The sequence below is a fragment of the Anguilla rostrata genome, chromosome 11, assembly GCF_018555375.3.
Source record: "Anguilla rostrata isolate EN2019 chromosome 11, ASM1855537v3, whole genome shotgun sequence".
Lineage (NCBI taxonomy): Eukaryota > Metazoa > Chordata > Actinopteri > Anguilliformes > Anguillidae > Anguilla > Anguilla rostrata.
The window spans coordinates 2,697,033-2,721,469 of record NC_057943.1 but is presented as its reverse complement, the minus strand read 5'-3'; the positions used below and the strand labels follow the sequence as shown (position 1 = coordinate 2,721,469).

Sequence of the window (24,437 nt, the reverse complement as noted above, 5' to 3'; positions counted from 1 at the left end):
TTTTCTAAAAGTATTTGATGGTTAATCCATTTCTAAACCTTATTTCTACGGTATCAGTTTACCCCTCTCTACTCCACTCACTGACAAAGTGTACAGTTTTTCCAGTTGAGGGTAATTACATTTACCATGTGTCCTATAGTGCATTTTATTTATTACTTAGATCATAGGAGAAAGTATGGATTGTTACTGGCTATGTAAATTTGACAGGGTATACTAATGTACTTTGGAAAAAGTAAATGTATGCATAGCTTTTCCAGCAGACAGATTTGTAAGGAAAGTGTGGCTTTCAGTGCAATATTTATGACTTTTTTTCCTCATAATCTGTCAAAATATATTGTACAATCTCTTCTTGTCTGCGTTTCATATTTGTGCAAGTGAAAATAATTAGATGGTTTCGTTTTTAAGAACTATAAATATATTTTTGTTTCAGACTTTTATTTTGAAAGACTCCAACCCGCAATGGTCCCATTTCTGCCAGTAACCGAGTGAGCTGCTCGTTCCACAAAACTGTTTCGTAGTTCTGTACCTTCGCGCCACTGCCCCCTTCGCTCCGCTCTGTGGTTTAATACGGAAGACTCGTAGCTATGTCCAAATATCTCTAAATAACGGTTTTATGCCAAAAAAAAATATATTAGGTTTCGTTTTTGCTTTGATACCAGCTTCGCTAATCACGTGAAGTGTGTTACGTTCTTGTTGCTTCTTCTTCTTGGCTGAAGTTGCCATGGTCGCAACGATTCCATCCGCTTTTTTTACACGAAATGTACCCCCAAATTATAATCCAGGTTATTTTCTTACCCCCTCTTCTTGCGAGGAAGAAGCCGAGTTAGAGACAGGGCCAACAGACTGACCCATTCCCCTGTACTTTTTATTGACGCCGAAGGTTTCTATTCGTTTTCTCTTGCGGCCTGCTGCATGCATCTGCGATGAAGGGGATCTGCAGGATAGAAACACACAACAGTCATTCACATTCTTGTCGATTTAGACGTTTTGTGACAATGATATATAGCTGATAATAGCTAATGTTTAGGAAGTGTCAGATATCCATGTAGAAAATACAGCGCACCTATTAAACAGTGTGTCCAACAAGACGAGACCCCTTCTTCCGCTGCCGGCTTTCTTTCACTTGGAAAGTACCGCTGTTGACGCAGTTGCGTAGTTACCCGAGCTTCCCGCTAGTGGCACTCGATCTGACGAGACAGCTGTCAAACCCATTTTTACATGTGGATCCGCATACTTTTTGGCCGATCGTTTTCCGTTTCAGGAACAAAAACTAATACATTACTGGTTATTTGATATTATTCGCGTTGCCGACAGATTTTAAACGTAAAATTAAATTGCTTTCGATTTTAAAGTTTATGGCGTCACGTTCTCATTTCTTTTTCTGACGGGAGAAGAGTCCAGTGGCTACAGATGTGGAAATCTATGGGCACGGGTTAGTAGTCAAAAATGTACCAGAGACGGTTTGTTCATTATCAAACCGTCTCTGACTGTTCCCACGAATTACACTAGCTAGCGACTGTTTACGTCAACCGTAGTAATTAATTGGCCGTTAGCAAATTTATGATTGACACTGCAGTCCTGTGGACTGGACGAGGTGAGCTGTGCTTCCAGTCCTGGGTAGTGGAATGTCTTATCAATTTTTACTATCTTTGCGGTGCTCCCCACAGGGAAGTAACAGGCCCACATTAGACACGCCCCTTGTGGGGATGTCTTTAAAAAACTCCTAAAAATAAATGCACCAGGATGCAATATGTGAACTAACTTGAAAATTGAGTACAGTACAAAAATGTATATACATTACCCGGTAGTGAATTGGCAAACTGCACTTTCGTTCACTACAATTCTAGCTGTAAATTAATGTATGAATTAATGAATGACCTACATACAGGCACACGCACGCACGCGCGCATACACACAAAGAGTAAATAATTTTCTATGCGATCGTCTCGATTTTCTGATGCCCAGCCCTCTGTAGGCTCAGGACCTCTGTATCTCCAAAGCGCCTCCGTGACCATCGTCGGAAACATTCGAAGTGCTTCGACAATTACCGAAGGTTGCAGCCATCTTCGTTTTGTTTATTACCAGCACGCACTCCCGACATTATTCCCTACAGTTGCTTGAATCGAGTTTTGAAACTACGTATAAGCGGTATTTACGTCCGCGTTTTATAGTTACCATTCCCTTCTGCGTAGATGACATTTTACACACTTCTTCACGTGTATTTCTGTTAACTTGTTTTTGATATACTGAGGGGCGCCCGTCGGAAAGGTGTCCGCCATTTTTGTTCGGGGCAAACGGACAGGGAGCGAAAAGATGCCGAAGAGTTGTTCTGCATACAACTGCACAAATAGATACAACAGTAAGAATCCGGATCTCACGTTTCATAGGTACGCATTTGACTTTTAAAACTTCAGTAGCTATGCCCAGTATGTTCAGTAGCTATATCCATTCTCGTTAAATTAATTATTTTAAGCATTTGGAATGTTGTCTTTGTTGAAATACTCGCCACATTGCTTACAAGTCCGAATGACTCTTGATTCTGGTAATGGTCTAGGTTAAAAAAGATTTAAAAATTAAATGCGGCTAAAATATATTGCTGTCTTGACAGCTAGCCTACACAACAGTTGTGGCAGCCAGAGATCTCGCAATATCACTGGATCCAACGAGCTTTAAGTTTCTGGAGGTGTTTTTTGAAGATGCGTGCAACTTGCTCACTGTAGTCTAATTTGTGTGGGCAAATCAAACAAAATCCAAAACACGTGTGTAAATCCTACGCCTATATCAGCTTTTTGACTAATCTTAATTTATAGGCACATATTTCACGATTTTTTAATTCAAAATTATATTAACATTTGTGACAGTATGATAAAATATACTTTATCATATTTGCATATAACCTAGCCTACTCTGTGTGGTATAAAAATATAATTTTTTTCATCCACTTTATTTTTAAATAAACAAATAAAAATACATATCGGGCCTAGTTCAACAGGTATAGGCTACATGGGCTATGGTATGTTTGCACGATATAAAACACCCCGTTTAAATCTCCAAAGGTTCCCCTTCAGTAAGCCTTCTGTGCTTAAAGAATGGCTTCACAACATCGGGCGCGAGGACTTCCAGCCTAAGCGACACATGGTCATCTGTTCGCACCATTTCACCCCGGAGAGCTTCAGCGGCCTCGGGAACAGGAAGAACCTGCTGTGGAACGCGGTTCCCACCCTGTTCACCTTCCCCGCGTCCTCTCCAAAAGTGAGAGTGCGCATTTACCTGCGATCTGCATGATCCGCTGTCCCGCTTTTCATAATCTTGCCTGATACGCCCTCGGTGTACCGGTACAGAGGAGTCACCCCGCTTTTCAAATGCGTGAGGTCATTAGTCTTTTTAATCAGAAGCCTCTACATCGAAATCTATCAGAACACACACAACTGTGTATGTAAAATATAGGCTACACAAAACACGCTGAAAACTGGGAATCAAACAGTTGTTTTGGGGGGAAAATACAATGAAATAAAAAATATAAAGCCTAATAATTCACTGTGGTTGTTTCAGAGAAAAAAGTCCAGAAAAAAGTGTAAAAAAGATGTTACCTTGGGATTTCAACAATGGGAGGAGATGTTATTGGACGAGACGAATTGCCAACAGGAGCCAGGTCCACAGGAAATTGCTGCACCTGTTTTAGCAAGCAAAGACGAGCACATAGCTGAACAGCAGCTGACGTCTCTCACGCAGGTAAAGTATTCTTAAAGGCATGTTGGATCAGCAGTGTGGTACAGTGGTTTTCTGAGCTGGGCTTGTAATCGAAGGGTTGCAAGTTCAAATCCATGGTAGAAAGCTTGTACTGTACCTCTGACAGAGGGACTTCATGTGAATTGCGTCAGTAAATATCTAGCTGTACAATATTAGCCCGCTCGTTATCCAGCTGCATAGTCTGTAAAAACTGAGCTATGCAAAGTATTCTCTGATGAATAAGCAAATTAAGAATATAATATTACAGTAAGGGAAGGCATCCAGGAAAGAATATTACCTCAGGTTTGCTAGAGGTTACACTAGCCTTTATTTTTTTCCAATGTGAAAAAATAAATATATTGGATAGTACTAATCTATCTATCCATCTAGTTATTTATTTATTTATTTTTACATATGTATGAAATTTCCACAATTTTGTGTACATACATGCAGTTTTTCTGTGGGTGAACTATAAGTCTTGTTTCCTGTACTGCAGTGTGCTGGTTTGTTCTTTTTCATCAATGGAACAGGTTTTAAGGGAACATATTCTATGATGTATTTGAACTAAGATGGTGGAGGAATCTTAATATTAAAGGTTCTGCCCTTGTGCGGTTCTGGGGTCAAAGTTCAATCACTGGAGCTCCTCAGGTTCAGTCATTTGAAGAGTAATCGAAACTGATCCTGAGACAGAAAAGGGGAGGGACACTCAGTAAAATGTCTGCACGTAACCGTTCCGTTTCTCCCAGGACTGTGGGTCATGTGACCACAGCTACGCGCTCTCTGACGCCTGTGAGACGAAGGTCCGCCTCTTCAGCACGCTGGACGCCAACAGACGGCTTCGCCAGAGGTTAAAGGTCAAGTGCCAAGCGATCCGCCATTTGAGGTTAAAGCTGTGGGACGCCCGGCGTGAGCTGGCCGGCCTCCGGGCAGGACGGGACTGCGTTCGGACTTCCGCCACGCGCGCGGACGGCGGGGGACACAGGAAGTGATCCGCACTTCCTGTTCTGGATGTTCGGCTTATTCACAGGCTTTATGTGACTGTATGGGACTCAATGCACTGAAGAGAAGAAACTGCAAAATGGTTTGCAGCATGTGTGCGCATGCATGTGCGTGTGTGTGTGTGTGTGTGCATGCCTGTGCATGCGAGTGTGTGTGTGTGTGTGCGTGTGCGTGTGTGTGTGTGTGTGCGTGTGTGCATGCCTATGCTTACATGAGTGAGTGCATGTGAGTGTGTGTGTGTGTTTGTGCATACCTGTGCTTACATGAGTGCGAGTGTGTGTGTTTGTGTGCGTGTGTTTGTGCATGCCTGTGCATGTATGTGAGTGTGTGTGTGTGTGTGTGTGTTTGCATTTTCCACAACCAGTGTTACAGTGTGAAGCCAAGCTCACATTCAGTGAATGCGATGCATTGGTCTATTTACCAAACTGTAATGTAATTCAATAATTCAATTCTAAGTGTCTGCTGAGATTGACCTGCAGCTTTTGTTATAAATGGAAATTTCACTCAAATGTCTAGCTGTACAGAAATGGATATACTGGGAAAACAAATGACCTGAAAGTCAACTGAACATCAATCAGGAGTTTAAAAAAAGACCATTCCTAAGACATGAACAGCATGGCCATGACCGTATAAATGAAAACCAGCAGACCCAACAGCCCTCTGGGACCAGGGTTTGGAACCCCTGCCTCAGAGGGTCTATGCAGATGTCAGCTACTACAGATATTACAAACTGACTGCTCAAAGTCAAGTCCATACACTTTACAGTCTCGCAAAAGTAAAACTACAGCTCTACACCAGTCTTTTTTCCCTCAAATTTATTTCACAGCCAACTTCAGCAAAAATTCAGTGGTTCCCCAATTTTATACAGATGCAGTACAATTATATTTTCAATGTCTCTCGTATGATTAGACACCCCATTTCAGCTTCCGTAAGCAAGGCAATGAGCTCAGTTCTCTCTCAGTGACCAAGGGCACCAATCAGCTCAGACTGCACAAGCATAAGGACTGTGCTTCACAATAGCACTGCTGACCATCACACGAAGAAGGAAAATTTAAAAAACAAAAACAAAAAAAGGAAGAGAAGAGAAGTTATTTTTTTGTGATGGTTGATTGTACTGAGCGATGTCACCGCGAGCGATTGCTGCATCGGCATTAGAACGCTCAGTCAAGAACATTCTGTTTGCATATTTGTGATCTCTTTTCACGCTTGACCCTTGGGTCTGAGGAGAGACTGCGTTCTTCTGGTGAACAACTGCGTTGGGGCCTGAGGTTAGACGCTCGGGTGTTCATGTTCGATCCAAATTCCCGATCCTGCGCAACCCTGTTCTTTGAGGGCTTTGCAGTTTTGTTACCGTTTGTTCTTCCTCAACAAACCCTTCATTACAGAATCAGCATGAGCTCTCCGTCTCTCCGTTTCCAGGATTACAGCTTTGACAGAACTGGAAATCTTTTCAGATTACAGCCCCACTAGGCCAAAAGAAGGTGGATTAGCCTTGCAGAAAGTTAGTGCCTGAGGGGGTGATCTTTAGCCAATGAGGGACCAACAACTAACCCTTTGAAGAGTAGGTTTTTGTAAAGTTTTTGTTGTTGTTGAACATTTTAAGTCAGTGTTCTAGAACTCCACTACTTTCAGTTGCCAGTAGTGATCGTTACATCAGCATTAGAACTTTCAGTTAAAACCATTCTAATCACACACTTCTGATCCGACACCTTAAAGGGTTAAAGGGAACTTTAAAGGGACTGTAGCGTTCACAGTACAAACAGTGCACGCTTCCGCAACACCGCCTTTGCTTCCCTCCACCGAACACTACACTGCCTTCAGGAAACCTCACTATTTCCTCCTAAAACGACCCAATCTTACCCCCATTAAAACTTTACCCAATCAATTTTCTAATCAACTGAAGAGTTAAAGAAGTTAAAGAGTTGAGTGTAAAGACGGATAGTCAGTGGGAATAATGAACTTGCAGGCATACAAACAAAGACAAGGATTCCCAACTCAGCGCTGTAACCGTGGTTCTGTGGCCAGGCGGTCAGTGAATGTCTTTACTGAGAAAGCAGTGAGGGTGTGAGAGGATTAAAAATGAAGGCATCTTTATTCATTTCCTCTGTTCCCCCCTTTCTTTCAATGGTTTACAGGGACTGTGGCCATAGTCTCCACACGACATGCAGCAGCACAGAAACTCTTGGACCAGAACGGGCTTGTTAGAACCTTGGGACTCCGCGACTGCCTTTACATTCGCTCTGGTATTCCACAAGCCGACAGACACCTGTGGCTGACCAAGACCAAGCGTGACACTAATGAAGCTGATTAATTCCGTTTCTTCTTATCCGATGTCCCGGTGTAGACATAGGCGAACTGGACCGCTACTATGGTAACCCAACACACAGCCTTAAAGTGACAGTAGATTTTCTGGGGTGATTATTATTATTTTTTTTTATCATTTCAGTTTTAGTGTTTTTGTTCTCCCAATTGTCCCAGACAGTTTAAAGTTGTGCAATGAAAGGTATTTTAAGTTCTTGATGACCCAGCTGGCTTTACCGTGGCTTGTATGGGGGCAGACTGGGGGTGTGTCTAAAGCAAGAAAATACGTGAAGTTAAGTCCAAAGCAGCTTGAACAGTAGTGCTGTCTTCAGAAGTTGTTGTATATCAGCGGATTATTCTTTTGAAATAAAGTTTAGTCTTATTTTCAGTGGAATCATTTCCTATGGCACGCGCAACTTGAGAAGAAAAGAGCTGATTTATGTTCATAATTAATAATGTAACAAAATACTAGCTTTTCAGAGCAACTTGAAACCTTGAATTTGTTTTTGCTTTATTCTGTGATGCCTGAATGCCCCCATAGCCACCATTGTAAAGACGGCTATTTTTCAGAAACTTCAGAATCTTTTGAAATAAAAAAAAAACGTTTTTGAATCGATTGCATCTTTCATTGCACATAAAACTCTCTGGGACAATCAAATGCATACAAAAAATTTAGTAAAGAAAAAAGAACCCAGATGAAAACCAGGTGAACTACAAGTTTAAGCAATGATCTTAAGTGACAATTCCCTTGTGAGACCAGATATACACAGAAGCACAAACCTAAAATTAAGCCTGCCGATCGACATCACAATACCTAAAGAAAGTTCCCCCCCAAAGTTGAAATGAGATCTACGTCGTTGCCTGAGCATTATGCAAACGAGAGGACGGCATGTGTGTACCAGGACATACGCTGGTGTAGAAAGCGGATCTTTCTCTACGAGGTTTATTTGTGTCATCAAAAACAAGCTTATTACTCAAAGGGTTCGTTATGTCAACCAATGATAAGGTCACTGAGAGAAGCACTTCTAAAATGGCCGCCACCCTGGCAGATTCACTTGGGTCTTTTGCCATGTTCTTCCTTCTTCAAACTGTTCTCGCACTCTGACATCGTCACTGATACGGTAACATCACATCTCTCTGACAGGCTGATGGAGCCTGTATCACAAGGTCAAAGGTCAAGCTGAGGCACTGTAGCGTTCCGTACACCGTCTGCATAACGTGCAGGGGTCATGCATTTCTGTTCACTGGGAGCCATGTTTGGCAGGGGAGGGGGGGGGGGCATGGGGGGTTTACATGTCAGCTGTACATCTCTTCAGAGACATGATCATCCCATGATATATGGAATATTGAGAGAATGGGGGGGGGCTGTCCACACAATGTGCATGTGCGTTGGACAAGCGAACACGTGCACCCACAAATGTAGTTTCTGACACCATCCTTTTGGGGACTCAGGGAAACAAGATGGCAATTGTTGACACTTGCTGAAATACACAACCTTTCATTACATATATATATACATATATATGCACATACCTATATATATATGTATATATATATAATGTGATATTTATATATATCATTTTAAGTCGTATGGTTCTGTATATATAGACGCGGATTGATACAGGCAATTGAAAACTGGGGACAGACACGCGTAAGGGACTTGAGGGAAAGGGGTTTTGGGGTCTCAGAGTCTCTCCGGGGTCCCAGTCCAGCTGTCTGTGCACCTCTCCGTCAGCCTCGTGTCTGCTGGTCCCGCAGACTTTAGGCCCTTAGGTGTCCGCATCGATCCTGTGAGCTGGACAGGAGAATAAAGACCTTAATGTGAGCTCACCTTCTTCAAGGACATACTGTCCACTGGACACAGGAACAGGAAGTGGGGAGCAGACGTCTCACAGCAACAGGAAATGGGAAGCAGGCATCTCACAGGAAGTGGGGAGCAGGCGCACTCACACACAGGAACAGGAAGAAAGAAGTGGGGGGTCACACAGGAACAGGAAGTGGGAAGCAGACTTCTCACAGACAGGAACAGGAAGTGGGAAGCGGACAACACACACACAGGAACAGGAAGTGGGAAGCGGACAACACACACACACAGGAGCAGGAAGTAGGAAGAGAGTGCCACACAGGAACAGGAAGTGGGAAGCAGACATCTCACACACAGAAACAGGAATTGGGAAGCAGGAACAGGAAGTGGGAAGCGGGTGCACTCACACTGCTTTGGTATCCTGAGTGCCTCGTTGTCCCGGGACAGGACCTGGTGCATCACGCCCCGGAACTGATACAGCACTTTCAGGCTCTTCTCCTCGCCCACGCAGGGGTCATAGAAACCCGGCAGGCCCGACTGCAGAGGCGTCAATCACAGCAGAGAGGCGGGGACAGAACGTCACACAGCAGCCAAGTACAACGGGTGTCATGTGACCACAGTGCCTGGCCTTAAATATGCCCATCCTGAAAAACCATCAGTCCCTTCCCCAAACACAAGTGTACTATGCAGGATTTTTAGCCTTGCTACGGTCTTCTGGTTACAATATAATAAGTCTCATCCTCTGTCCCCACTCACCTCCGTTTTTATATTTTACATTCACTTTTACATTTCCATTTTTCGATTGCTGTCACCAGATGTTGAAAATCTCAACGCTCTGCAGCCACACCCACCCCTCCCCACACATAAAAGACGTCCATGCCCAGAAACGTCCCAAATAAATCTTAGAAGATGAAATACAGACAGAAGACAAAGATTTTGGCAAACGTGTGCAAAGACAAAGAATGCAAGTTTGTCATAAACATAACTGAGCATTTATAATATTTTCAAAGTAAGAATTCTGCAAAACATGCCTTTAAGCTACTAAAATGGCGTTTAACCCAAATGCGCCACCCCCAAACTGCAGAGCGTGTTAGGGGGGCGGGGCTTACTGCTCGGGGGGTGCGACCGGCGTCTTGCAGCCCTAATCACCTTTGAGGCTTCTGTGAGGATGAGTTTGGAGTCCTTCACCAGGCACTGGAGGGGCACGGTCACGTCGATGACCTTTGCCCTTTCGTGCCTCTGGCTGTTGTCGGTCACAAACTTGCCGTACCAGGCGTTCAGAATGATGAGACCTGGGGAGGGGAGGCAAAGCCGTTGGGCGGGGGGTGAAGTCAAAATCAGCGGTAACCGACCCTGTTCCTGGAGATCCACCACCCTGTAGGTTTTCACTCCAAACCTAACACAGCACACCTCATTCAACAGCTAGAGCAGGGCTGCCCAACCCTGTTCCTGGGGATCTACCGTCCTGTATGTTTACACTCCAACCCTAACAAAGCTCACCTCATTCAACAGCTAGAGATCTTGTAGAGCTGATAATTAGGCAAATTAAGGTGAAATGAAAACCAGCAGGACCATGGTCGGTTATCACTGGTCAAAATCATTTATAGACCTCCCGGTGTTTTTAAATCGATCTGCGCAGGCGAAAGTGAGTTTACTCACCCAACTTGGACTCCTCGGCCTCGATGATCCTGCGAACAGACTCCTGCATCAGCAGAACCTGCAGCGAGGGAGAGAGAGGGAGGGAGAGTGATAAAGAGATAGAGGGATATTTGAACACAAGCCTTTATACAAGTGCAGAGAAACACATTCATCAGCAGCGTGACACAAATTTCCACATAAGAAAACGTCCGAGATCTTCTTTTTGTCCCCAGATCTGGCAAAGTCTATCGCACATCATGGATACATATATTTATCTAAACGACTGAAAGATGTTAACACCAGTGATGTTCACAGTGTGATTCCCCCCCACCACCCCCCCCCACGAGCACTCACAGCTGACTCTGCCTCCTGCTTCTTCCGGGCTGTTTCCGTGGAAGCGCCCTCTCGCTGTTTCTCCAGCTCTCTGCGCAGTTAGGAGAGAGTAAAACTGTGTGTGTGTGTGTGTGTGTGTGTTGCGTGAATATATATGGCCCCTGGCCAAGCTCACAGCCACATAAGACAATAATACAATACAAAAAAGCTTCCATATTAAACTAAGTGCGGCGGGGACGGGGGCGGGGGCGGGGACGGGGGCGGGTCTTACTGCTCCTTCTGCGCGCGCAGGTAGGGCTTGATGACGAGCCGCTGGATGGCCAGGTAGAAGACCAGCGGCCCCACAGTGGCGTAGAAGACGGCGCTGGGCAGGAGCTGATCCGTCAGGTGGATGGGGAAGAAGTACGTCTGACTGGCCCTGTTCAGCCTGCGAAAACATGGGATGGGACGTGAGGGGTGCTTTATCTTAAAGGACATGTCCTGTGGGACTGTGGGACAAACTTAATCTTATGGGACACGCCCTATGGGACCACAGGACATACTTTATCTTAAAGGACACGTCCTGTCGGACTGTAGGACATACTTTATCTTTAGGGACACGCCCTGGGGTACCCCGACGCTGACGGTGGCTCCCAGGATGCTGTGCCGGCTGATCTTCGTCTCCGCGCCGTACTCCACCACCGTGCCGAAGAACCCCGACCTGCCGAACGAGCGCAGAGACGCCGTTAAACCCGCCGCCCACAGGACAACTCATCTGAGCCACAGGACAACTACACCTGAGCCACAGGACAACTACTAAAGGACACACCTGCAGGACGCAGGACAACACAGACACGACCTGACCCGCCGCAGACGGGCAGACCTGAGCCAGCGACGCCGACGCGACTGAACCACAGCCGACAGACAGACAGACAGACAAACCTGAACCACAGCCGACAGACAGACAGACAGACCTGAGCCACAGCCGACAGACAGACAGACCTGAACCACAGCCGACAGACAGACAGACAGACCTGAACCACAGCCGACAGACAGACAGACAGACCTGACCACACACGCAGACAGGACAGACAGACAGACAGGGAACCTGAACACACCCGACAGACCGACAACGACCTGAGCACACCTGACAGACGACAGCTACACAGACGAGACAACAGACTGAACCAAGGACAGAGAAAAGAGGACGACCAGGGGAGACAGAGGGAACCACAGCACGACAGACAGCAGACTGACCTGGTGAGCCACAGACTATACGTAGGTATCCATAGAAGGGAGAGGAAAGAGAGGGGGAGAGGAAGAAAAAAAGAAGAAACAGATTAGACAGTATACGCGTGTACAGGTGACCGACAGCCTGCTGTGGCACACACAGCGCTGTGAGACCCAGACCGCGCTCACCTGCATGGCGAAGGTGAAGTGGCTGGTCTTGGTGTCGCGGACGACGCTGGTGTTCATGGAGGACTGCGTGCCCCAGCGCCACTGCAGGTAGCCCATGGTGTTCTTGTCCAGGTGCCGGGCCAGGACCGTGGTCACGCCCGGCCGGACGCCCCGGGAGGAGAACTGCAGGTTGCACTGCGCCGTCAGGAAGCTGCTCCCAAAAAATAACCAAACAGGCTGGGACGAGGGGGTGAAAGGTCACGCTGGGGGGGGGGGTCAAAGGTCACGCTGGGACGGGGGGTCAGAGGTCACGCGTGTACACCCGGGCCGACACTGTAAATGCACCACCTGCATGCCAACTGTTCATCAATTACAGTCACGCTACAGGTCCTGAGCCCAGAGTGAGCTCGCAGCCGCCTGCACGTGTGTATTCGAATGAGATCACCTGACCGGCAGCCCTGTCTGCAGCCCGAGTCACACGCTCCAGTCTGGGTTAGGGGTAGGGTTAGGGTTAGGGGTAATACTCGAGCGGCTCTGAGTGACTCACCAGCGCTGGGTCAGGTTGCGGAAGAACTTCATGCCAAAGACCGGCCCGTGTGAGTCTCCAGCACCCAGCTCCACCTGCACACACACACGCACACACACACATACACGCACACACACACACACACACACACACATATACAAGCTGCTGTGTGAAACGCATACAGGCATAGGCGTGCGTGCATGTGTGTGTGTGTACTCAGGAGAGAGAGTGTGTGTGTGGCATACGCAGACTCACCTCCCCCCAGCCCTTGGCAGAGGTTACCCTCCGCAATGCACAGGTGATGCTGCCCCCTCCATTGCCGTTGTGTGTAGAGAGAGAGCCGGAGAGGATGGCTGTGTCTGAGGTCGTTAGAGGAGCCTGGGGGGGTGGAAGGGTGGCGAGAGAGAGAGAGAGAGAGTGAGAGAACACAAAAGACCAAGCATTATACATTAAAGCTGGCCACACATGAGTGTACAGGTAACTGAAAGCCTGCTTTTGTACACACAGCACTGCAAGATCCAGACCATGGTTTGCTGCACACACTGGAAACTGCAGAAAAGACATTTAAGTTATTTGTTACTAATTGCTATTATTAAGAGAATACTTATAGCATTCCCTTTGGAGTTCACCCCAACCTTCAATCACATTCCAGTCGGTGGATTTTTAGAATATTTACATCACTACAATCAGCAGCAGGAGCAGCTCAGCATTAATCACGGGAGCACCTCAGCATTATGGCCCGGAGCAGCCCAGTGGATTCGGACAGGAAGCAGCACGTAGCCGTAGCGGCGGGGCTCTACTTGCCTCTATGGACTGCGAGATGTGCATCCTGTTGATCTCCAGGTGTGGAAAGCCACCGGCCGGCACGTCCTCGTACTCCTCTTCATAGCGGTCGAAGAGATCGGTGGCGTCCACGCCCACGCTGATTGTCCCCTGAGAAACAAGTACACCAGAGAGTTAGAGGACGTGGAGGGGCTCCTGGGAAATGTAGTTTTCAGGGCGGCCCAACACTAGCTCCCCGACCTTTGGGTTGGTCCGTTGCTGTAGTCTTCTCTCCTCCCTCTCTCTCTGGAGCCGCTCGAACTCCTCCCGGATCTCCGCGGGCGTCCTCTTTCTCTCCACAACCTGGGGACGCACAGACTGGGTTACACACCCGCAGGTTTGACCTGCAGACACACAGACTCAGTAACACACCCTCACACACGCAGGTTTGACCAGCAGATACAGACTGGGTTACACACCCTCACACACACACAGGTTTCACCTGCAGACACACAGACTCAGTTACACACCCTCACACACACACAGGTTTCACCTGCAGACACACAGACTCAGTTACACACCCTCACACACACGCGCAGGTTAGACCAGCAGATTGGATCACGCATCGTATCTGTGGGGTGGCTTTTCTACAGCAGGAAAACCCCGGCAGCCGTACTCACCTCCCAGCCTTCCACGTCCAGCCCCCTCTTGCCGTAGATGTCATAGATGGCTCTGGACTGGGGGTCGCTCAGCACTGCAGGAGCGTGGGGGAGACGGTGAGCGGTGAGTTAGAGCTCATTTCAAACGGCACGTAGGGCTAGCAGGCTACAAGCCACTCCACATCTGTCATTTTTATATGTTTACAGTACTACACCCCCTTCACAGACATGCAAACCGCTAGCACACAATGTGCTAAGATGCTGGATAGAGGCAACTACCGTGATAAAAACGTATCTGCTTTCATCGTGGGTGGGAGTATTTGTAACCATTCGTTCAGTGGGTTCTTACCCATATATTCCACTCACCCTCGTAAGCCTGGTGCACCAGATTAAACAGCTGCTCCGCTTGCCTTTTGAGCTCCGGGTCGCGGTGCTTATCGGGGTGGTACAGCATGCATAGCCGCCGGTACGACGCCTTCAGCTCCTCCTGGGTCGCCTGGCAACGGTGTCACCGGGGGAGCGGGAGTTAGCGCGAAATGAGGTGCTACAGGCTGTTCTGAAGGCATACCTGTACAGATATCTAGCAATCTAACGTCAGCTAAACTTCTGAGAGTACACATGCTGCTTTTTTCCAAGTCAAAGTACGTTAAATCGCAAGCTACGGAACCAGCCGAAATTTTGCAAAACTTCCCGATGTGGCTGGTGGCGATTTCATTCATTTGAAGACGGAAGAGAATTCAAAACGACTAACCAACTTAACTTTGGTTGTCACGTTTCCCACATCTCTACGTAATGATCTGACTTGCCGCAGTTTAGATGGCTAACGTTAGCAGTCAGTGACATACCTTATTGCGAGTGAATTCGATCGCAATACCAAAACATTATATGTCTTTCATTGTGTCGCAAGGTATTTGACAATAAATGTATTTTAGATAAAAATGCAAAAAACACGTTATTTTTAAACAAGCATTTACACTAAGACAGATGTTTCTGGGTGGACCGTCTGGAATCAATGATAAGCGAGGGTCATTTCTTTAGCTGGTGTGTGGTTGTCGGCATTTGGGTCAAAAAGAGATTTTCATTCAGACTGATCTCGGGTTCACTCCAGATCGACTGTGCGTGAAACCATGCACGTGGGTTCAGGCGATCTCTTACCTCCCTCCTGACATTTAGTAAAGAATAATAATCATCATTGTCAATTTCCTCCTCGTCCAAGGCCGCCGCCATGTTTTCAACCTTTCATCCCCGCCTCAGACTGTTTCTGGTGTGATCGTATGTGCGGTCATGGCGCTTAGAAAGCATCGCTGACCTCTAGCGGTTGGGCGGTCCATTAAAAAATGGTCTTGTACGGTGCATTCCGACACTGACAATAACGTTAGGCTAGAAAGTTAAACAGTTAAACGAAATAAATAAATAAATAAACAAATAAATTTTGAATAGTTAGAATCGAAACACATTGTAGTGAATTTTGAAGAATATTTTGAAACATTGTCAGATCCGTTTTCATCCAGGCTGTGTCTATTGGTTATGCTACTCACGTAAAATGTGAAATAATTCGCGTGGCTCAAATAAGCTTAACATTTCTATCAACACATGCGATACGCAAGAGAGGCGCGCGCAACAGTGTAACTGCAACCGCTTAATTATCATTTCTATTTTAGAAGCAACTTAAAGACTAAGTTGACACTCCAGGTCTTTCAAGCGCTGGAAGTTAATGGATGTCAAAAAACGGACAATTTCTGTGCCTATACAAATAACACAGGCACATAATCATAACTGCGATTTAAGCGGGAGTCTGAATAGGGTAATCATTCAAGTTTAGCCCTTGTCTCCTTTTCACGGGTGAATAATTGATGTGTTTTACATTGGATGAGTTTTGTCATTTCATTATTTTTATAATCATTTTTATGACTTGAATTCCAACGCGGAAAAGGTCACCATTTTGGAAAGCGCAGGCGTGTTGTCGATTGAGTTCGAGCTCTAAAGACCGTCTCACTTTAATAATGCCAATCGCGTTCAAGCAACCCGGTGTTTGCTGCAGGCAAAGAAGCCTTTAATCCATTAACTGTGGATGCATTCCAATTAGCGTATGCTCGTTAATCTGCCAATAAATTATGCGAATTATGTATTCATAAATGCAGCATTTATAGCAAGTTGGAAATTCAACTGGATGTGCGATTTATATTTGTTAGTTTCCTTGTTCCTGCACTTCCTGTGCGGGAGTAGCCAGTGTCCTAGATATTCATAAGTCAATGATGCAGTTATTAAGCGGGTCATTTCGAACGTTACGTTAATCACTGGCACGCGCGGTGAATGTCAGAGCTTAGGCTATAAGCCTATGCCATACCACTTCATATCGATTTAATATCTAGCCTAATATGTTATTGTTTTTTTGTTTGTTTGTTTGTTTGTTTGTTTCTCTCGTGGACCAAACTATCGTGTTTTCAACACTAGCCTAATAAAGCTATTTCAGTTTCTTTTTTGCCAATTCATTCACCAAAATAAATAAATAAATAAATGTGTTAGGAACACCTGCCATTTATGTGTATGCTTCACATATTATTAGGCTCATCCCACGGGTGAGGAGTGTTACGTGAAAATAAATGAATAATCCTACTTTACTTTGCATCCAGTTTCACCGTTTAGGCGTTCACAATATGCCACTTGATTAAGAACTCTGAATATCTGAAAATTTCGCACGTGAGAAGTTGCGCTCTCGCGTGCTTGGCTTTGTGGTGTCCGTAGCTTTCTCTTCAGCACCACTGCCTCGCGAACAGCGCCCCGGCAAGAGCAGCGGACAGGCGCTCGTTCGCAGGCGAAGCAAAAATCTGCCCCGCCCCCCAATTTAACTTGACGTCTGACAACTTCGGTAGCCCAGCCTGGTTTTTCATGACTTCAAAGCAAGCGAGTTCATTCAATAAATAAATAAATAAACAAATAACATCTGGTAAGTACCTTTTAAAAAAAGCTTGACGTATGAAACGAAACGTCGTTCCCTGTGTCTGTCTTTAGGCTATTAGAAATATGTCAACCATATACATTGACGGAACTGCTTACTTTCAGAGCCTTCTTGCTATGTGATTATACGTTGCAAATACACTATTTATCGCATTTTAAGGTATGTTGTGCATTTATTTGTGTTACGCTACAATGTGTAGGCCAGTATCAGAGTTGCTGTCTTGAACACGGATGTTTGTTATTTTAAAACAACGGGATGTTGTTTTTCAGATTTTTTAAAATTTAAAAACCATTTTCTGAAAGCGATGTAGCCTACACAACCCGGATATGGAGGATCAAACTGTTTTCTTCGCTGCGTAAATTAGGCTATACTGGAACGGTCAAACCGATAAAAAGGTGGGCTATAATTTAGTCAAAGCCATGCATTATTTCACCAACGCGCGCTTTCTCGATCTCTTATCAGCGCTCAGACGCGAGAGGAGGAGCAGCGTGTCCAAGACACGTTCCTCAAACCTCTCATCTCTCCTCGAGGCTTTTCCACGCGTCACCATAATAGAGGACAGACTGTGGACTGAAATAGTAAACATTGTGTGCACACGCCACACGAGATCGACCATTCCAAATATTCTCTCCAAAGATCCCAAGTCCGGATTGGAGTCGGTCTACGACATGCATCGCACAACCCTTATTGGCTGAAATATTTTCAAGGTGTCCCTAAATATTAAGCTTTGACCAATTATATGTTGGGCTGACTATAAAGGAGGGCTGTTTTTATGAATTCACAAGACATTTCAGAGTTTTCTTGTCAGTCATTGCTTTTTGACCAATGGTAACTGCACTCATTGGAGTTGCCTGCTGCCCCCCACCCCTTCTCGTGCTGTCCTCGCCGTGCACGCGCGTGGTCCCCCCGGTCGTGAAGAGGAGGAGGATGTGGCGCGCGGAGGGGAAATGGCTGCCGAAAACAAGCCGGAAGGTAAGACGGGAATAACAGGATTAATTTTCAGTTTTCACCCAAATGATATTGATATTGCTTTAGACCCAGGCTCGGGGTAGACGGAGCCGAAGGCTCGCGCAGCTTTTGAAAGTCAGGCGTATGGCAGGATTTAGTCAACGCTGAAGAGGTAGCGTTTGCTAGCTAGCTGTGCCATGCATTTAAAGGGAGCAAAATAGCTGACAGGATTTAAATGGATTTAATGTAACATTTTATTCCGCTCTTCAGTGCAACCAAGTGGCTCGCGGGTTGCCAGCCTACAGCCGCCGCCGCCACTAACTTCTATTCATCGCGGTAGTTAACAATGCTAGTTAAAATTAGCTCAGATCGCTAGCTGGATGGCTGCATGTGAATCACCCGTTTGGCAAGGTAGACGCGCGTCCCGTTAAAAATACTGTAAACCCACGACGTTGCCCTTTCTCTGGCAAGAAAAGTGGAATTCCTTCACATGGGTAACTACCATCATCAGACGGCTCGCTGGATGCCGCTGGTAACAGCGTTTAGGGAGGCACGCGCGTCAGCCGTATGTTTTTAGCTGGCTTCCCAGAGATGTGCTCGGTGAAGCAGCACGAGACTACAGATAGAGTAAGAGCGATTTAATACTGATGTTAGCAATACAAACGTGATTGATTGTTTATTTATTTATTAATTTATTTTTATTTCGGGTTGTAAACCAGTGAGTTACGTTGTTGCTTTCGATAATCTGGGGTAGGTTGCCTTCTGATTTGCGCTCACAAAAAGCATGAAATCCCCGCCGCCCAATTTCAAACAATTCCCTTAATCTCTGATATAGAGGTTGAAGCCTTTATGTACAGGCACGGGCTGATTTAAACACGATCTCTTTCAGAACTGTATTTTCAGCGGAACTATGGTTTAAGTAAGGCTACGATATGGTGTCGGAAAAACAGAGTCTTTGGAAGATTTAAATGTTTGGAAACGGGAAAAGTATCGTGGGCTATGGGGAAAAGTCAGCGGGGACCGAGTCAAGGCAGCTGAATGTCTTTATCTTATTTATATGTGTTAAATGGTTCATTAACCCCCGTCTCCATCGTCCACAACGCGTCGATGTGAATGAAAAATTACAATTGGACCCATTGGTAGTGCGTTTTGTTACGATTTGCAAGACTCTAATTCGACATTAAAATACTGTGCGACTTAAGATATTTCAAGCACAAATGTATATGGGCTATGCATGACTGGACATAATTAACATCGCATTTGCATGTCAATATGTTTAGGACACCTAGTAAAGAGAACAACAAACCTTAATATTCGTCTCATAGCCTAATTATATTTAACAAGTATTCATTGTCTGCCTTTTTTTTTTTTTTTTTTGCAAATGTAAGCTCAGTTTAAATTTATCCGGGTTGTTAAGGTTTGTAGACAATTCAGGTCAATATGTTCGTGGCTATTTGACATTCAAAGTGAGCCATCGTATTGCTGCAAGCGACACCAGAGATTGTGTCGGGTTTGACCCGATCAATTTTTTTAAAGTTCCACGGGGATTGCTGATAAAGGAATCTGTTTGTCTTTGATATACATGTCTGAATGTATTCATCTAAACCAATATATAAAAAGCTCAGAAAATGGAGTCTCGCTGTTGTATCTACGCGTTGGAGTTTGGGAGGTTTAATAATGATAATTCCTAAATTAGCCTACTACGGACGGAAATTAGCAAAAATACAGAAACAGACGTTAAGCATGATTAACTCAACCTGATTTATCTTAAACCGATTGCTGCAAACCAGTGCAGAATGAGACGCGTTTAACATTTGTTTACAAAGTATCATGCAGTCCTATTCTGGGACTTCGCCCACGTCCATACATTACGCTGATATTTAATATGTGTGACCCCCCAGGAGCCGTTTAAACGTACGGACCTCCCTAAAGGCAATTGAGGCAATGGACTAGGGATGGTCTATAAACGTAATCTATTTTGTTCCTCTGAAATCAACAGAAGTCGTTAATTATATTTCGCGAAAAAAGTTTAATGAAATAGCGTGTGGTCGGAAATCAAATTATCTACAACTATAATATACTGACAAAGTTCCACGAGGGGGCGATGTTGAGCTACGTAAACGAGCACGCACCTGGCACACATCATCGGCGGGATGAACACGTGTAGGCTACCTGAATTTAAAACAAAAAACGCCAATTTGTTAATAACAAATAATTTGTGCAATGCGGGGCGTGTCTTCACACCAACACAAAAAGCACACACAGACTGTCAGGTCCCTTTTTGCTTTTTGCCGAGGGTTTTGTAGTCTCTCATTAACAATTATTTGCGCGATCAAAATCCCAAGCCGTTTGAATAAAGTGATGTGTGATTCCACTGTAGGTGCAGCGTTTAAGTTCTCATCTGGTAGATGTAGTATGACAGCTCTCATTTCTTTTGAGATTTTGAGTGTATTTTTTTATTGGCCAACACAAGGCTGTTTTTTTTTTGATCTGTCATCATCTTGGTCAGGTGAAAGTCACGGTCCTGTCTTCTTTTTTCCCCGTACACAACTCGTGCAGAAAGTAAAACGGCGAGCTATTGAGCGCATAGCGTAGCGGCGTGCTCCGCACTTCCCCCCCGCGCGTGATTGGTGGAGGAATGGATCTCGTAGTCCAGGTTCCGAATCCTGTATCCCGCCGTCCGCTGGGAACACGGCCTGCCGCTCGCGTCACTCCTTGAATAGATAACGGGATCGCGCAGGTAGCCTGCGTACTGAGTCTTAATGCGGAGCAGCGCTCTGCTGTTTAAGCGGCATTTAAACACGCGCACTCGGGGACATTGTTATCAGGGCACCCCCCGAAACTGCAGTGTCCCTTCTGCGACCCCGTGTCCCCTTCAGACTTCCTGTCTGGGTCTCACCTGGGCCCCCCTCTCCACCTGTGACTGGCTGTGCCAGGGGAGGAAGAAGAGGGTCATGTGTCTCCCGCTGTGTTAAGTGGCGTAAAGGCACGTGACCCCCAACCCCTCGCTAACGCTTCAGGTCAGAGGTGAATGTGTGACAGGAAGTGGGCTGTTCTGCTGAAGCCCCGCCCCCTTTCTCTTCGACAGCCCTGTGCTGGAGATCCTGTGCTGGCTGCAGTCTGTGCCAGGTGTCCACGTGAACACCTGTGTCTGTGTCTGTGCCTGTGTCCTCTATGTGCTGCTTTCACTTCATCTATTCGTTTGAACTAATTCTGCTTTTATGTAAATATGGAGACCAGCTTGGAGACCTTAGGTTTGTAGGGAATCCATAGGATTGTCCACAATAAGATGGAATTTGGAAGCCAACAGTAGAGACTTGACTATATGTACTGTAAGTTAGTGGATGTGTTTATATACACACACAGAAGTGGTGAAGCAGTTTACTTTGGAATGGGAATTTGAAATTGTGAAAGGGTTTTCTGGTCTAAAAATCCATGGCTACATCTCTGTTACACACACACACACACACACACACACAAACACAACTGCATACAATCGCACACACAATATTTGCGGTAGAGGGTAGTTGTTTGAATAGATTGCGATACTAAGACATTATCCGTTCTGTAGTCTGGACTACTGAATTTCCCGGGAACTGTCGGGTCTTCCGCTCGTCGCTGCCTCTGGTGGCAGTGTGTGGCACTGCACCCCCGTTTTGCATACAAAGCAAATAAAACCGTGGCTGGTGTGGTTTGTCTCAGTAGCAGTACAGATCACTCAGGCCCTGGGGCTGGGCTAATGATGCTCAGTATACTGCGTTAACACCTTCCACAGAGTGCTGCTACACTGAGCCACTCAATAACTAAACAACCCAAAGCACTCAGCAGCTAATACACCCCAAATTACACACCCACGCACACACACACACCCACGCACGCACGCACGCACGCACGCACGCACTCACGCACACACACACTACCCTCATCTGTATGAACCACAGTCTCTGCCCCGCTGCTTGTCAGAAAACAAACACCCTCTCCGGTGTGTCCTGCTGAAAACCGGCCCTCATCAGAATAAATTTACCCTTTTTAAACCGGCCCGGAGCTTCGACCCGAAATCAGTCGTGGGAGCCGAGCGGAGACAGAGGACGCAGGAGTCTGAAACAGCCCGGTTACACATGGACTCCGCCGCTGCGTTTCTGCGCTAATTTATCGTGTTCCGTGTTTAAATATTTGACCACGAGATCACTAATTGATTACTTGGAGCGCTTCAGTGAAAATTACGCCAAACCCAGAGAATTATGCTTTTCTCATGAATATTAATGACGTGGGAGTGTCTGAGCCCCCAGCCCCCCCACCCCCCACCCCCTCACCGCCGTGGCGATGTTTTCCCGCCTCCGATGTACGAGTGGCCTCAGATGTCCTTGGAGTGAGTCACTCCGTGCGCAGAGAGGAGACAGAGAGGAGAGCGCTGGGCTGGAGCGCAGTTCTGTAGAAACTGTGGGTTGCAGTGATGTGAAATTCGATCTCTGTACAGGCTGTACGGTATCCGAACATCAGAAACTTTTTTGCAATTTTTAATTTGTCCTAACATTGTTGTAGCTTGTTCTTCCCTCTGGTCTGATGTGGCATGAGCTAGGTCAGAATGATGTTCGCTGCATGAACTGAACCGTGTTCTTGGCGATAAATAGCTGTACGAACCGAGCGTCGTACCTCATCGAACCTGCGTTTCGTAGTCATGACCACGATATGCGCTTTTGTACGTCGCTTTGGATAAAAGCGTCTGCTAAATAAATGTAATGTAATGTAATAAACAGGGGGGCGGCTCGCGTCCACAGCTGTGGAATACCGGCCTGTGCCGCAAATTCTGACTCCCCGCCCCCCCCCGTCACGCCCATCCTGGGCAGCAGGTGACAAAGGGGGTGCGGATAGGAGGGGGGAGCGGTGATTTTAGCACTCGGAGTTACGGGACAAGCTGGCGGGGGAGTGGGGGGTTATGAGGATGTAGGTAGCTCTGGCAGGGTAGATGTGTGTTTGGGCGTGACATGGACATGAGGGGCGTGGCATGAAGGTGCATCAGGTCTGAAATGTCCCTGACTCTTCCCTCAGCTGCTCCTGCATGTGAGTGCAGGAAGCCTCTTTTTAGGGACGGGGGCGGGGGTGATGAGGGGGGCTGGGGGGCACAGGGAAGGGAAACGAAAAAACTGCTTCTTGTCCCAGAGTTTATCTTCCGCTCTTGTCTCCTGCCTCCCGAAGGACTGAAGAGAATCCGAAATCCTGGGGGGATGCCCCGGTCGCCCCTGTGCTACGCTGGCCACGGTCCCGCTAAGGGCGTCGGCGACGACGCGGACGCCAACAGTAAGAGCTGCATCCCCCACCTCCGCCAGAGGAGGCGCTGTCTGGATGGCCTCTCATTCATTCGTTCATAAATGCGTTCATTTATTTACCGCTCCGATCCATCCTTTCCTTTTTTGCGCGCTTTCTCTTTCTCTCTTTTTCTCTCGCTTTCTACAACCTTCTATGTTTCCCTCTCTTTATGCCTCCCTCAGCTTTTTAGCCTTCTCTCCCTGTCTTCCTCTCCATCTCTCTGTCTTTTTCAAATTAAAATTCAACTTCAAATTTGCTTTATTTGCATGACGAGACTAAAAAGCAAAATGCATTGCTGAAGCAAAATACATAAAATAAACTGGAAATGCATGCATAGAGACATTAAAAGCACACATAAATTATATCCCCCCAAAAGGAAGAAAGGAAGCCCTCTTCTTTTTTCTTTTGCCACTCTCCTGCACACACACACACACACCCGCACCCCAATCTTAAACATTAATACTTTTTCATCAAGCATAGTAACACACCTGTTTACAAAATAATGAGGAGCTCGTATGAGGAACTCTTTCTCTGTCTCTCTTTCTCCCTCCTTCCCTCTCTTCCTCCCTGTCTCTCTCTTCCTTTCCTCCTCCCTCCCTCCTCCCCTCTCTCTCCTCTTCTCTCTCTCCTTCCCCCTCCTCTCTCCTCTCTCCTCCCTCCTCCTCTCTCGTCTGCTTCTGCCTCCTTCCCTCTTCTTTCTGGACTTTTGAAAGTGCGCTGTTCGGGGAATTTCATCGGAAGCGATCGTCTGAGTCCTGCAGGCCTGCGGCGAACTCTTGTGTTCCTGCGCTCTACTTCCTCCTCCGCGGCAGGGAAAGTGCGGCGACCAAAAACACAGTTGCGTTCGGCCAAATCTGCTTTCGTGGCGGTTCAGTTCCCTTTACTTATTTTTTTTTTTGTAATGTCTGACTTTAACGGCTGGCCCATAGGCGGGTTTGTGTGAAGGCAGGAAGACGAGGCTTCCCTTTGCGTTCGCGGTCACGCCGTCGCGTGCGTTTCCAGCTCATGTTTATTCACCATGTGCCGCCCGGCTCTGTGTTACATTACATTACAGGCATTTAGCAGATGCTCTTATCCAGAGCGACTTACACAACA

The 24,437-nt window shown here is 46.4% G+C and overlaps 4 protein-coding genes across 4 annotated transcripts in view; 2 read left to right on the top strand and 2 right to left on the bottom strand.

The window, feature by feature from the left end:
* LOC135235202 (F-box only protein 44-like) overlaps nt 1-3,510 on the bottom strand; it is a 7,150-nt gene extending 3,640 nt beyond the window's left edge. Inside the window, exons 1-2 of the mRNA XM_064300478.1 lie at nt 3,271-3,510; nt 796-934 (exon numbers count right to left, since the gene is read on the bottom strand). Of these exons, the coding sequence (XP_064156548.1) occupies nt 796-934; nt 3,271-3,305 (174 nt within the window). The 5' untranslated portion in view covers nt 3,306-3,510. The remainder of the gene's footprint in view (nt 1-795; nt 935-3,270) is intronic.
* Nucleotides 934-5,237, top strand: thap3 (THAP domain containing, apoptosis associated protein 3). Its single transcript, XM_064300479.1, has 4 exons — nt 934-2,387; nt 3,057-3,252; nt 3,553-3,732; nt 4,476-5,237. Exons 1-4 carry the CDS (start codon nt 2,314-2,316, stop codon nt 4,716-4,718), a joined length of 693 nt encoding a protein of 230 aa, XP_064156549.1. The 5' UTR covers nt 934-2,313; the 3' UTR covers nt 4,719-5,237.
* Nucleotides 5,238-7,956: 2,719 nt separating this feature from the next.
* LOC135235204 (dnaJ homolog subfamily C member 11-like) lies at nt 7,957-15,425 on the bottom strand. Its single transcript, XM_064300480.1, has 15 exons — nt 15,284-15,425; nt 14,495-14,624; nt 14,150-14,223; nt 13,731-13,832; nt 13,512-13,640; nt 12,963-13,085; nt 12,729-12,802; nt 12,175-12,392; nt 11,388-11,553; nt 11,076-11,231; nt 10,826-10,895; nt 10,493-10,550; nt 9,983-10,125; nt 9,241-9,370; nt 7,957-8,824 (listed from the first exon to the last, which is right to left on the bottom strand). The coding sequence occupies exons 1-15, from the start codon at nt 15,353-15,355 to the stop codon at nt 8,799-8,801; spliced, it is 1,671 nt and encodes a 556-aa protein (XP_064156550.1). The 5' UTR covers nt 15,356-15,425; the 3' UTR covers nt 7,957-8,798.
* A 2,214-nt stretch (nt 15,426-17,639) lies between these two features.
* The window catches only part of LOC135235208 (calmodulin-binding transcription activator 1-like), a 332,286-nt gene continuing 325,488 nt past the window's right edge, over nt 17,640-24,437 (top strand). The window contains 2 exon segments of the mRNA XM_064300482.1: nt 17,640-18,059; nt 23,232-23,333. Of these exon segments, the coding sequence (XP_064156552.1) occupies nt 18,035-18,059; nt 23,232-23,333 (127 nt within the window). The 5' untranslated portion in view covers nt 17,640-18,034.